The 14,077-nt window shown below is 37.8% G+C and overlaps 1 protein-coding gene across 2 annotated transcripts; it reads left to right on the top strand.

Moving 5' to 3' along the window:
- Nucleotides 1–511: 511 nt before the first annotated feature.
- Nucleotides 512–13,782, top strand: LOC130434019 (rho-related GTP-binding protein RhoB-like). 2 transcript variants are annotated; one of them, XM_056763861.1, is made up of 2 exons: nucleotides 512–1,227; nucleotides 12,951–13,782. In XM_056763861.1, the coding sequence occupies exons 1-2, from the start codon at nucleotides 666–668 to the stop codon at nucleotides 13,373–13,375; spliced, it is 987 nt and encodes a 328-aa protein (XP_056619839.1). In that variant the 5' UTR covers nucleotides 512–665; the 3' UTR covers nucleotides 13,376–13,782. The 2 variants fall into 2 exon arrangements, 1 of the variants encoding a protein (XP_056619839.1); XR_008908637.1 differs by lacking the exon at nucleotides 12,951–13,782 and adding an exon at nucleotides 1,700–2,525 and having other exon boundaries at nucleotides 526–1,313.
- Nucleotides 13,783–14,077: the final 295 nt, after the last annotated feature.

Here is a 14,077-nt window from a genome sequence, read left to right as displayed (position 1 = left end):
TTACTGGTTTTAAAACGTCTATACGAGCATTGAAGCGAAATAGAATAATACACAAATCCACTGTAAATAATAGTATAAGAACATTCCAGTAAACCCAGAATAACGTCCCCCTAACGTAAGCACGCAGAACGTCCTGGGAACCAAAAACTATCCTTAAAAATAACGTTCTGGGAACCAAACTGTGATTTAGTATTTTAGTTATTATGACAAAAACAATTTGATCACTACATATCATAATTATCTTATAGTTGTGACGACGACTATTATAAAATGTGGCATTCAATAAGAATGAGTAAGCGTTTCAAGGTGTTAAAGTCAAGTCTTTATCAAAATGTTTCATGCACTGTATCTGATAACGAAAAAGAGGTCATCCAAAAGTTCATATTTCCCAGAGTGCATTGTGTTGATAACTCCTCCCTCTGGTCAAGACCCTTCTGACTCAATCAGTGTGAAATAAGAGAAAAACTGTCCCAACAGCATTTGAGTCATCATGTTGAAAAAGTGAGCACCTCCCTGATTGGACAGCTATATTAGGAACTCACAGAACGCTTATAAAGTCCAGCACTGACACACAGTGTTTGTTAAACAGCACTGCTTGCGCACCACTGAGCACTACAGTCTTTAGTCGTTGTTTTGCTGCATACAGTGTGTGTATCTCTTCACAAATGGCAAGCATTCGTAAAAAGCTGGTGGTGGTTGGAGACGGAGCGTGTGGAAAGACGTGTCTCCTGATCGTTTTCAGTAAAGACGAATTTCCAGAGGTTTACGTGCCCACTGTTTTCGAAAACTACGTGGCGGACATTGAAGTGGACACAAAACAAGTTCAGCTGGCTTTATGGGACACGGCGGGGCAAGAGGACTACGACCGCCTACGGCCCTTATCTTACCCGGACACTGACGTTATTCTCATGTGCTTTTCAGTGGACAGCCCGGACTCCCTGCAAAACATCCCCGAAAAGTGGGTACCGGAAGTGAAGCACTTCTGTCCTAATGTGCCCGTCATTTTGGTGGCGAATAAGAAAGATTTGCGAAACGACGAGATCGTGAGAAGTGAGCTGTGGAGAAAGAAACAGGAGCCCGTGAAGACGGAGGACGTGCGCGCCATGGCTGCGCGCATCGGAGCGCAAGCGTACGTGGAGTGCTCCGCCAAAACCAAAGAAGGGATTCGGGAAGTATTTGAGACCGCTACGCGAGCTTCCTTACAGAAGAGACCCAGACCGTTGACTGGTTGTTTAAACTGTTGTCGATTGATGTGAATGGCGGAATCATGCGGTCACAAACGGATGACTCAATGGAAAGATTCACTTTGAGAGGTTCGAGGCAGCACTTCTTTACTTCCTCAGGTTGTAGACTTCTCAGGATTGCTTGTGTGGGTGTGGAGCTGAAAATGACTTGATTCAGAGAAAACTACACTTCACTTTGCATTGCTGTTCCTAAAGTGGTCAATATTTGAAGTCGTCAGAGCCAAGGAAAAGAAGGACAAGTTGTGGCTGGCTGAACGTTTACCTTTTATATGTGAATGACTTGATAGTGCACTACCAATGGGGCTGTTTAAACAGTCTTCAAGTTTTGCATAGATCAACCGTTAGGCTACAAAAAACCTTATGCTTGTATTGTGATACTTTGTTTTTATTTGCCCAGTAAAGAAATGGCTTTTGGTTTCCTGAACCTTTCTCACTGTGGTTTTATATGTAAGCAGGGATGAAAATGGAGAAAGGCAGGTGGCAGTGTCCAGGAGCTGACATTCATTGGGTACGGAGTTCCACGTCAAAATGTGAAGGATGTCCATCTTTTATTCATCCAAGTAGTTTCTAAATGCTCTTTAGATGCACTTTTAATGCACTTTTAAATCATAAAAATTGAAGTTTTTGAAGCTATTCTTTAAGAATATGAACAAATACCCAACCAGTTATTCTCTCCAATTTCCATTACTGACTATATTTATCTACTAAAGAGATAAATTAGTAAAGTTCTGTTATAGTTTTTTAGATTTTCTGTCTACATGGTTCTTATTTGATTCATCTACGACTGGTAAAGGTTATATAAACATTTTTTTTTAAAGAACAAATAGTCTAGATTTGATAGACGCAAAGAAAGTAATATGACGTACCTGTACTGTATTTATATATTTTTCAAGCTGCTCTTTATATGACAATTGAACTATGTTTTAGATGGTAGGATAGTTAAACACGGTCAACTGTTAATATTGCAGAGTAAAATAAATGTTTATCATGTGATGCCATTGGGGTTTAAATTTGCATAAATGGGTCAAATGAATTTTTTGGACCATCCAAGTAACATGTCATGTTTATTGTCACATGATGGTTGGCGAACAAGTAGGCTTCTAAATATGTTTTGTTTGGTAACAAGAATAGTCTTAGACCATTTTAAATGTGTTTAAAATTAAAGAAATTGGTTTACTCTGCTTTCTGAGACATTTGCTTTAAGATAATATAAGAAATGGGAACATGTGTATTTTTGTTGATAAAATACATTTCATATTAAATCATATTCTTTTTAAACGAGGACAGTGTCTTAGAGTATTTAGCACACAGTTTGACTCTTATGAGTTTTACCACATCTTCAGTGTATTAATGAATGATTAAGAATACAAAAGTGGGACACCTCCCACCCCCCAGCATATTGTAAACTACTTTGTGGTGGTTTAAAAATGGGCATTAAATCTTTTGAATTTATTAAGTTGTATTTTTGTTCAGGGTATGTGTAGCCTAGAATCTATTTACATATTTGGAATCGCTCTTATTACTCATTGGAAAAGTTTATTTATATTCGTGTAACACGGTGTCCTAAACTAACGCGACCCCTCGACGCGCGATAAAAGGTATCTTTTCCATGTTAATCAGAGGTTTTGTCCTAACCAGCCACGACAGGGCAGCGCGACGAGTGACGGCCATTTCAATTTTAGAGAAGATTTTATTTCTCTGACGTCGCGTCTGACAGCTCCGCCCACACAACGATCTCATGTTCTTTCCCTTTTATTAATCGCCAAACATGGATGAAGACGGGCTTTATGAGTTTGATTACATACGTTTAGATTCTAAATTATAGCATAACGTCTGGTGAGGCATAACGGCAGCAGAGAAAACCTGTTCTGATTGGGTGTGTCTTGTGATTGATTGTCGCGTCCCGCCCTTTTTTCGCGTTCGGTATGGACAAACAAATTGCTTATAGCAGGAATCTCATCGCGTCGCGTTTGGTTAGGATGCGATGTAATCAATGTGAGCTGGCAAAAATGTTCAACTTGCGCGGAATATTCGCCTCATTCCCATCGCCTGACTCCAGTTCGCGTCTATTCGCGTCTTTGCATTCACTTTGTATGTAATTTACTCGCGCAAATCGCTTAATTAGTGTTCTGAGTGTAAATGTAAATGTATAACCTATGTGGAATGTCCTCGACAGTACTGTCAGACGCAAGTTATATTATGTAAGTGTCTGTATTCACTTATTTTAACTCACTTCTTCCTCATAACGTGGTATCAAATGTCATACGCTATATAGGGAATAGTGAAGGTGTGAGCGAGGAAGCGGTTTCAGACACAGCATGAGTTCGATGCATCCTTGATCGAGAACACATCCGTGTTCTTTCATGCGTTCTCTGTTCTTGTGACCTTGAGTATTTGAACGAACTTTGAAGGTTATTGATGGCGTAGAGCGAGAACACGAGGACACAAGACTGCTGAAGAACGCATATTGAGAAATGGCTTTAAATTTATTGTCATTACAAAATGTATTTAATACATTTATATTTTACAAGTAGCATTTTGTAGTATAAGTTATGTTAATATTGCTGAAGTTCTACATTTTTACTGTAGAGTATAAATGTTCGCATTTTATGTGCTATTTGTTAACTATTTAACATACCTGTTTCATAGTAATTTATATGTATTGCAGGATCTGCAACTTTAAGAAATAATTGTAATATCAATATGTTCAGTTCTCAGTTTGTCTGTGCAACATAATCAGCATGCAGGGATCGTATGCCGCGAATACTTGTTTTTCTATGTCTTTGGTGTGTTATAAGTTGCCCATGCATTCTGTATATTAGACACATAAAATTGCAAAAATTGTATTGTCGGAAGAAAATGTGCATTCTATCTAAAAGAGAATCCTCAGTCAGACCTGCCTAAAAACACCTGTGTAACCACACTCTCACAAATCTACATCAGTTTGGGGTATGATTTGACTAAGATCGCTCAAATGTATACTCTAGTAAGGTGGGCGTACATGTCAGTACAATTGCTTTGGAACCTGATGTTCCAATAATGGTAAAAGGCGTTACATTTCCGTCACATGCTTGCAGTATTCGACCAATCACTACGCACTGGTTAACTGGCCATTTATAGCACTAGCTGTTCAGAACGATGAGCTCTGTAAAGAATCTGCACGTTTCATAGAGGCTGGGCAGATACAAACATGCTCGGTATGTGGAAAATACAACGTAATTCAACCTTTAATTGTGTATACTCATTGCATTACATATAAAACAAATGATAATATTACAAGTGTGATAAATGTGTGAACAATCTTTAAATGGGTTATTAAATTGAAGGGAAAGAAAAGTCCCTAAATGTTTCTTTGGGGGAGAAAGAGATTTCTAATATCAACTGTAAAACTTACAGCATATTCAATTTTTAATATGGAACATGAATGGAAAGTCTACATGGAAAAATAGGCAGTTAGTTGGAGTAGTTAGTTGATCAATCTAAACCACTATTCCAAGTTTCATAGCCATTTTGAATAACAATAGAATAAACAGTGAGTCAGCAGCCTCATGTCAGCCGCTTACCTATGAAAGGGATGGGACGGGCTGTGACCTCATGTCTGTGAGCTATATTGAGATCTACAATTAGACTGGATCATGTGTTGGGGTTTCCAGCTGGGTGACTTTGTTGGAAGAGTCACCACATCATATGAACATTATGAATATATATTAATGCATTCATTTTTAAAGTAAAAATTTTATGAGTTCTCTTTGTGAGATTTTAAAATGTCCCCTTTTAAATAGAATAATTAAGTTTATCTGACTAGTAATACATTTACATTTACATTTAGTCATATGGCAGACGCTTTAAGCGACTTACAGTGTACTTATTACAGGGACAATGCCCCTGGAGCAACATGGAGTAAAGTGTCTTGCTCGAGGACACACTGGTGGTGGCTGCTGGGATCGAACCAGCAACCTTTGATTTACCAGTTCAGTGGTTTAACCCACTAGACCACCATCTCACCATGTAATATCTATCTGTTCCTTTTAAAGTCGGTGATCTTTACTTATAAATGTAGATTTAAATATAAATCCCCAATTGGATGGCTTAGTAGAGATTTTAGTCATTTTTCTCTGATATACTAAATTGGATGTATGAATACCTAAGAAAAATGATTCACATGTGTTGTGAGTGTCTTAAAGGCGTGTCCGATTTCTCTTAGCCATTGTTGATCTTCAAAACAGACACACACCTTCCCCCATCTTGCGCTTTCATCATTGCTCGACTCAACTAATGTCCGTCCTGCGCACTGTGCACCTTACTGCTGATTAGCTGCAAGGTCGTTTTGTTACTCGGCCCGACTTTGTCTAAACAAGCATAATTCGAAAATCAGTCACCCTGCTTTTAAGATCATGGCAAGAACAGCATTTTATTTATAATATCAAGAACACAAATATTGCAGTACAAATGTTTATTTTTGTCATGGTTCTCGTGGCAAGACATGGCAGGAGAACCCAAGTGCAGGCACAAGACAAGGCGGATGAAGGGGTTTTAACAAAGGTATTTATTTTACAAAACAAACAAGACTATACTAAAGGCAAAACAAAACCCACGTGGGGGAAAACAGGACAGGGTAATGTATATAAGTAAAGACAAAGACACTGACTAATACTAAACTAAGAAAACAAACACTTGAAACGAACACTAAACTACAAAAACTCTACACACAAGTAAACATGACACAACACTGGGAAATATACCATTCACATCTGTGTCAAATTGAAACTCTACAATCAAGTTTAAAATTGAAGTTTATCTGACTAGTAATTCCTAACATTCCATTGTCAAAATGTAACTCTGATGACCAAATGACACATACTTGCATCATATGCATACACTTTCAGATCAGGGGGAACACACTAGTCTAGTTTATATAAAACACTGCAGTCTTTGATTTTCACTGTTTATTCAGAAGGCATATTTTCAGGAGACACATTTTCAAACAACCAAAAAAGGAAATAGGCCGAATCAATATTGAACATTGCAGTAACAAGAATTCAGATAAAGCAAAAAAATAAAAATAGAAAAAACACTATACTGTAAACACAGAAAATCATGGCAATTGTGCATACATGGGCTCATGAATCCCGCCGTCTGTTGGGGTCTGGCCACAGGATCTCATCGACATTGCAAGCAATGTCTTCTCGCGCTAGGCACCGGGGAAAATATCCCCTTGCATGTCGAAACCATCCATGGATTGCTGTCACCTGAATGTTGCAGCAGGCCCGTTCCATGCCTGCAAAAGAGGCATGTGGGCATGTGGTTGGCGGTCATATACACACCATCTCCAAGCCAAAAAGAATTCCTCTATAGGGTTTAAAAATGGCGAGTAAGGGGGAAAGTATACCACTTCAAATTGATTGTGGTTGGTGAACCAGGCCTGGACCAGAGCAGACCGATGGAAACTGACATTATCCCATACCACCACAAACCTGGGCTGATCTGGTCTGTTCTGTACAACTATATTATGGAGAGCATCTAGAAATGTTCCTCCTCCTCCTCTACCTCTGCCTCTTGCTCTCCCTCCATCGTTCCTTAAAAAGTTCTTGAAATGGCTAAACTGAGGGCTTTTTGTCAGTGGTGGACGAAGTACACAAACCATGTACTTGAGTAAAAGTAGAGATACCCAAGGAAAAATATTACTCAAGTAAAAGTAGAAGTGCTGCCTTTAAACTTTTACTTGAGTAAAAGTACAAAAGTATTTGCCTTCAAATGTACTTAAGTATCCAAGTACTATTATTTTGATTAAATAAAATAATAAAATATATTTTATGTGCTTTTCTTTTAACATGTCATAGGTATATACAGAGTATATTATTTTCAGCATAGGCTTAGTTAGATCAGTCTTTGGAAGCTTTTGAAAATAACAATACCTGTTAATAAGGAGAACTCCACTCCACCAGTCAACTGTTTTAGCATCATACATGCACCAATGCAACATTTTCTTATAATATAATCATTGTGTTCCTAACTTGTAATAATTACTTTAATTAGCTCATTGTTTCCTTCTTTAAATTATTACACGATGTAAGCTATAACAGCATGATTTGTATTATCTTAAAACTGTACATTTAGATAACTTAGACAGTCACCTCTCATAACAGATCACTCAAAATATTTATGTAGACAAATTCAAGCTGCTTTGAAACTATATGTATTGTGAAAAACGCTAATACAAATAAATGTGAATTGAATCGGTGCAGCCTAGTCAAAATATAATTAATTTAAATTCCAACATAAAATGTTCAATTCGATTGATTCCCATTTCACAATATCAGAGCACTCAGCTTGAAAAGTTTCAAATTCAAATATGAAATAAGCTTAAACAGCTAAGTTTACGAGGCTGACGACGTGTACAATGTTCATGGTAGCGTAACAGTCTATATTTGTTCTGCAAGCTACTGTTAGATTTATATCTCTTTATTTTAAATGAGTGAAATTAAAATTGCTTACCTCTATGCGTTCCCTTATTGGAAGGAGAATTCTTGTATGAAGAAATTGTACAGGACCGAGGCAGGCAGAGAAGGCACTTATAAATGAAAGACTCATTCTTCTTTTTTTCTTCGATTTCTTCGATTTTTAAAAAAAATCGCGTAAATAAGTCCATGGGTTTTGTGGCAAGTTCGATTCTTCAGTTTCTTTCATGATTTCACTAAAGATATTAGCATGTTATGTTGTTGCAGACAGTTGCACTGAATCTGATGTGTTTAATCGTATTTTCGCGCTAAGTAGATGACGTGACCAAGGCGACAACAGGGCAAAACAAAACAAATTCAAAATAAAGCGCGCGATGAACTGTGATTGGTGGCTCGTTTTACCAGTTAAGTTTTTACTGACTTACAGTTTTTCTCAATTGTTTACACACAAATTCTGGTACTTGAGACACAATGACCACAACATGTAACTAATTCACCAACCCCATGAACCAATTCTGCTAAACTACAAGCACAGTTCCTTCTTTACACTCAAATTGCAGTTCTAAAACACACTTTTTTCAAAACACTACACACAATTCTCTGCTTTTGGCACAATTTTCATGCAGAAAATATCTTGTTTTCATAAGGAACACACTGCCATTCAAATATGCACACTGACTTATCACAAGGGCAAACACCCGTCACACAGATTTACAATTAGCAATCAGAGCTTTAGCATAAAAGGGCAATATGTGCGCTCTTCTGTTTTGGAGCAATGGATACCAACATTGGAAACAGAGTCAGAGCCTGAGGAGTAAGAGTAAGAGGAGGAGGAGGAGGACGGGGAGTACAAGTACGAGGATGAAGAAGGCCAATGACCGTAATCTCTGATGAGATCCGAGCCACTTTGGTTGATCATGTGGTCAACCATGGTCTAACAATGAGGGAGGCTGGGCGAAGAGAACAGTCACATTTGAGCAGGTACACTGTAGCATCAATCATATGGACCATGTCTTGCGCAGAAATCATCTCAGGATGAAGCAGGTCTACAGGGTGCCATTTGAATGCAATTCATAAAGAGACAAAGAATTGCGATATAACTATGTGCAAGTGAGTCCCACAATTGATGCATACTCTCAACACTGTATACAGTAAATTCTTCTGTTGTTTTGTATGTAGTGTGTGTGCAACTTTATGTTGGTCGGGAATGGGACGAACTGTGTACATTGTTTTTGCGGGACAAATAAACTACAATTTTACCGTGTATTTGTGTGTTCTGAGTATAAAAACAATATTCTCAATATTTTACAACACACTTATGTTTGTACTGTCTGCAGTAAGTGTAACACTATACCAAAAGAAGGGCTAAGTCATTATGTTGAATGGAGAAGAAGTGTTTTAAATTCATCATAGTGTTTTACATTGAGCACATCAGTGTTCAGCTGGTTCTTATAAATGTCTATACATATGATGGTTTGTGTGTGTCATTTGAAAACAAACTCCCATTTTGAGAAGAAATAACATTGTTTTGAATGTAAAGTTTCATTTTGCAGGAGAATTGAGGGGTTTTAGCCATTGTGTGTGTTTTTTTGGATTTGTGTGTAGAGTTCTGAGAATATGAGGCATGCTTTCAGAAAATGTGTGTAAACAATTGAGAAAAACTGTATAAATAAAAAGGAACGACTGATTTTGAAAATGTAGTAGAGTAAAAAGTAAGATATTTGACTTTGAAATGTAGTGGAGTTAAAGTAAAAGTCTCCCAAAATTGAAGTACTTGAGTAAAGTACAGATACACAAAAAAACTACTTAAGTACAGTAACGAATTACATTTACTTCGTTACTGTCCACCACTGCTTTTTGTAGCTGGCTGATTGGTGTTCAGTTTTGCAAATAATGCCTTCAGGTGTGTATTTGAGTGATGGCAATTACCTGATGTGTTTTGTATTTTGGATATATGTGTTTTCCAAATGGCACCCTGAGATTTCATTTTTGAACGAAGTGTCTTATGTATGAAATAGAGTGTAGTATGCAGGACCAAGTGTGTTGCATAAAGGAGTCAGTGTGTTACAGAATTGCAAACAAAGTATAAAGTTGACAATGTGTTTAAGCTATGGTTACACTGTGTTTAAGTTATGCTACAAGAAGTTAGGGTTTTGAGGCTTTGGTGTAAGCATTTGGTTTTAGTGTGTAAGCAATGGGCAAAAACTGTAAGTGACACACAATTCAGAGTGTTTTCGTTAATATTTATCTGTAAATTATTTTGTAGCATGCTTAAATCATTTGTTATGTACACTGTCTTTATGCTGTTTTATAACTATATCTATTATCTATTCAAATATCTGTTATAGAAATGACTGTTTATTTATATAAACCTGTTCCAGGTTTCTTGAAGCTTTTATTATTTTGACAGTTGTTGAAGAAAAAAAGATAATGTTATTGTGTACTGTTTTACAATAAATGAACTGATTTTGAGTATGCATTTGTGCATTTGGGTATTATTACATAATCTGGTGACCATACTTTTGTTATGACAACGTAATGTAGTAACGTTGTGACCACTGGAAAAGTGCAATTCCTGGATTCATTGCCACAATGTAACTTTGTGATGTTGTCAGTAAGTAACTGTGACATTGTGATAAGGTAGCATAAAAACACTATTAAACATGGTAAATATGCAATTGTTAGTTGCAGATCTAAAGGTTTATTTCCGAACAGTTATAAAGGTAACACTGTACAGTCGTGGTTTTTAAAGCCTTTTCGTGGTTTTATTTTAACCGGTTCCTACTGTTACTGATTTTTTCTGGGCTGCTCTGGAAGAACATCTATAATTTGTTGATTAAATAAAAAATATACAAGAAAAGTCTGAAGGTTAAAGAGTCGTAAAGTAGTCTTGGTACATGATTTAAAGGGGAAAGAATGGAACCAATGATGACCTTGTTTTCTGCAGTGAATGTATTCAAATAAAAGCAGTTGTCCACTTTGTGCCTTCTGTCTCAGTCTTAGAGAACTTTATATTAATATTTGGACAATTTTTTTTGCCAATACCGCTGTAGAGAGTTAATGTGTTCTTTTGCAAACTTCAGGCGTGCAGCAATGTTCTCATGAACAGAGATGTTAGCAAGTTCCAATGATGTCTTCAAATCTTTGGCCGTCATTCGGGGTTGTTTCTTTACCTCATTGATGAGTCTTTGTTGTGCTCTTACTGTCATTTTGACTGGGCGCACACTTCTTGGTAGAGTAGCAATAGTCCCAAAGTGTTTCCAATTGTAGATTGTTTGCCTAACCTAGACTGGTGAATTTCTAAACTCTTTGATATAACTTTGTAACTTGGAACATGGACACAGGCTGGGGTCTGATCAGCCTCGGTCGGGTCGCCAGGGCGATGGATGATGTGTCCAAGGTCGTGCATCAGAAGATGTTTCTGTAATCTGTAACCTGTAACCTTTGCCAGCTTTATGTAAATCAACGATTCTTGATCGTAGATCCTCTGAAAGCTCTTTTGGTGAGGCATGGCCTACATAAGCGTGTTCTTCTGGTGCAGAGCAAACTCCAAAAGTTTGAGGGGTTTTTATGAGTCGTACTAGCTGTAGTCCACACCTCCAAACATATTATCTTAAAGAGTCTCCAGGTGTGCTGAAAATTGGCTCCAATAATCATTTTTGAGGTAATTAACTCAAGGGTTCACATACTTTTTCCACAAGCTCTAAACATTTTTTTTGGTTTTTCTCAATAAAGATATGAAAGATCAAAAAAAAATTATATATTATTTAAGACACATTTTATACGACAGTACCCTCGACTTAGACGAAGATCAGATCACAGTTTATTACAAATTTATTCAGAAAACCATGAAATTCGAAAAGGTTCACATACTTTTCCTTGCCACTGTACATTGAATTCTAAAGCTCTAAATGGACAAACAACTCTACAACGCACGTTTCCTCTCCCTCTCCCCTATTTACATTTTATACCTTTCCTCTTTAACAACTTTGTTCTGCTATAATGCTAGTGCTAACTGTTCACACACTTACATTCGCTGTAAGCACAACATTTTCTGTTACCAGAGTATGGAAATATTTTATATTTTAAAATTAAATTTATAAATCAAAATCACAGGGTTTGTGGCAAATTGCTGTCGGAAAATTTTTGTCTTCACTTTTGTGATTTTATTCCAACACAGATTAACATTCTTTATTCACTTTTTTCCACAGACCACGAAAAATCCACCAAAGCTGCCAAACTCAGAAGAAGCTGTTCTGTGTAAATCATGGATGAAAATTATGAGTTTTAGACTAATATTTGAAAAAGGCTAGGACAACTGTCTTTGTCAACTCATACCTGGAGTGATGCTAGTGGTGGAACTAGTGGTGGATCTCAGCATCCTGCAGGTTTTTAGTAGTCAAAGGGGGGTAACTGAAGATATTGACTTTGACAAAGACTTAGTTGCAGCTCCACGTATACCACCAACCCCTATGGCAGAAGCAGAAGAACTCCATGCAGATACCCAAATGAAACTATAATCAGTCCCAGTAGGCCTACTCATAATCTAGTAACATTTTCAGTCCTTCTACCAGTGAGGTTGGAGATTGAGATGAGATACTTGACAGAGTACTTTATAAATATTCAGATTTCATCCTCACTTCATTTTTTTATTTTCTAGCTTTATTAGAGTAACTTTATGATTTTAAATTAATGTACACATATGAATTAATTTTTTACGGGCTTTCGATTTTCCGTAACCAGCAATACAATTCCGTCAATGACGGAGGATTTTCGGTGAACGCGACCTCTGTTCAGGTGTAAGTGTCGTAGCGCTCAAGGGGGGCGTGTCCCGGCGGGAAAGTGACACCAATGCATACTGAGAAAAAGAGAACAACTGTCCTAAAGGTATTTGAGTCATCATGTTGAAAAGGTGTGCTCGGAGTGCAACTCCCTCACACTGATTGGACAGCTATATTAGGAACTCACAGAACGCTTATAAAGTCCAGCACTGACACACAGTGTTTGTTAAACAGCACTGCTTGCGCACACCTGAGCACTACAGTCTTTAGTCGTTGTTTTGCTGCATACAGTGTGTGTATCTATTCACAAATGGAAATGATTCGTAAAAAGATGTTGGTGGTTGGAGACGGAGCGTGTGGAAAGACGTGTCTCTTATTCGTTTTCAGTAACAGGGGATTCCCAGGGGATTACGTGCCAACTATTTCCCATGGCTACGGGGCGCATGTTGAAGTGGACACAAAACAAGTTGAGCTGGATTTATGGGACACGGATGGGCAAGAGGAATACGACCGCCTACGGCCTTTCGTTTACCCGGACACTGACGTTATTCTCATGTGCTTTTCAGTGGACATGCCGGACTCCCTGCAAAACATCACCGAAAAGTGGGTACCGGAAGTGAAGCACTTCTGTCCTAATGTGCCCGTCATTTTGGTGGCGAATAAGACAGATTTGCGAAACGACGAGATCGTGAGAAGTGAGCTGTGGAGAAAGAAACAGGAGCCCGTGAAGACGGAGGACGTGCGCGCCATGGCTGCGCGCATCGGAGCGCAAGCGTACGTGGAGTGCTCCGCCAAAACCAAAGAAGGGATTCGGGAAGTATTTGAGACCGCTGCGCGAGCTTCCTTAAAGAAGAGACCCAGACCGGTCACTGGTTGTTTAAACTGTTGTTGATTGATGTAACGTTAAATGGCGGAATCATATATATATATATATATATTGCCCCAAACTATTTAGGCTACTATAAATGAATGATTTACAAAATTACTATTTCCCTTTTTGAATAATTCTTACATCAAGTATTAATATTGTATAACATTTTCATTTTTGCATTCTTATGTATATATTTACATGTTTTATTTAAAAAGAGATATTCATATCACTAACATTCACAGTATTAACTTTCTGCTCATTTCATAGAATTCTGTCACAAACTGATCCATGTCAAGTCCAGTCAATGCTTTTTCATTAGCTAGAAATAAAAAAATCCTCTCATGAAGCATTGTTTGGTGGAATGGTTCAAATATTTGATTTAACGGGTGTAATAATTTTTCATGTGTTATTTGGAGTTCGGGGATTAATACGCGCAGGAGAAACGCGGATCAGAAGCCAAGTCTATTTGGACTAACTTCAGGTGATGCGAAGCTGCTTTTAACCGGTCCTGTGCTTATTTGTGTTCAAGCGCTGTCTGAAGAGCTGGTTTCTAAGCGCACTTTGCATCGTCGAGCATTGTAGCAAATCGCGTGCAACTGATGGACACCAGCCAGCTATAGTGAGGACTCGATCCTCTTATAACAATTTAAATAAACATTTTAGCTCCTCATGCTCCTGATCCGTTTTCTGCATTAAGATTTGTTTAGCCTTGATGGCAGCTCA

Source organism: Triplophysa dalaica, chromosome 13, assembly GCF_015846415.1.
Source record: "Triplophysa dalaica isolate WHDGS20190420 chromosome 13, ASM1584641v1, whole genome shotgun sequence".
NCBI lineage: Eukaryota > Metazoa > Chordata > Actinopteri > Cypriniformes > Nemacheilidae > Triplophysa > Triplophysa dalaica.
The sequence above is the reverse complement of the archived record's forward strand: the minus strand, read 5'-3'. Positions and strand labels throughout refer to the sequence as shown.

What these genes read in the sequence shown, in the direction of transcription:
- LOC130434019 (XM_056763861.1), top strand. Translation starts at nt 666, where the DNA reads ATGGCAAGCATTCGTAAAAAGCTGGTGGTGGTTGGAGACGGAGCGTGT. An exon ending in GAGACCCAGACCGTTGACTG is followed by an intron (nt 1,228 to 12,950) that starts GTTGTTTAAACT and finishes ACACAAAACAAG; the next exon opens with TTGAGCTGGATTTATGGGAC.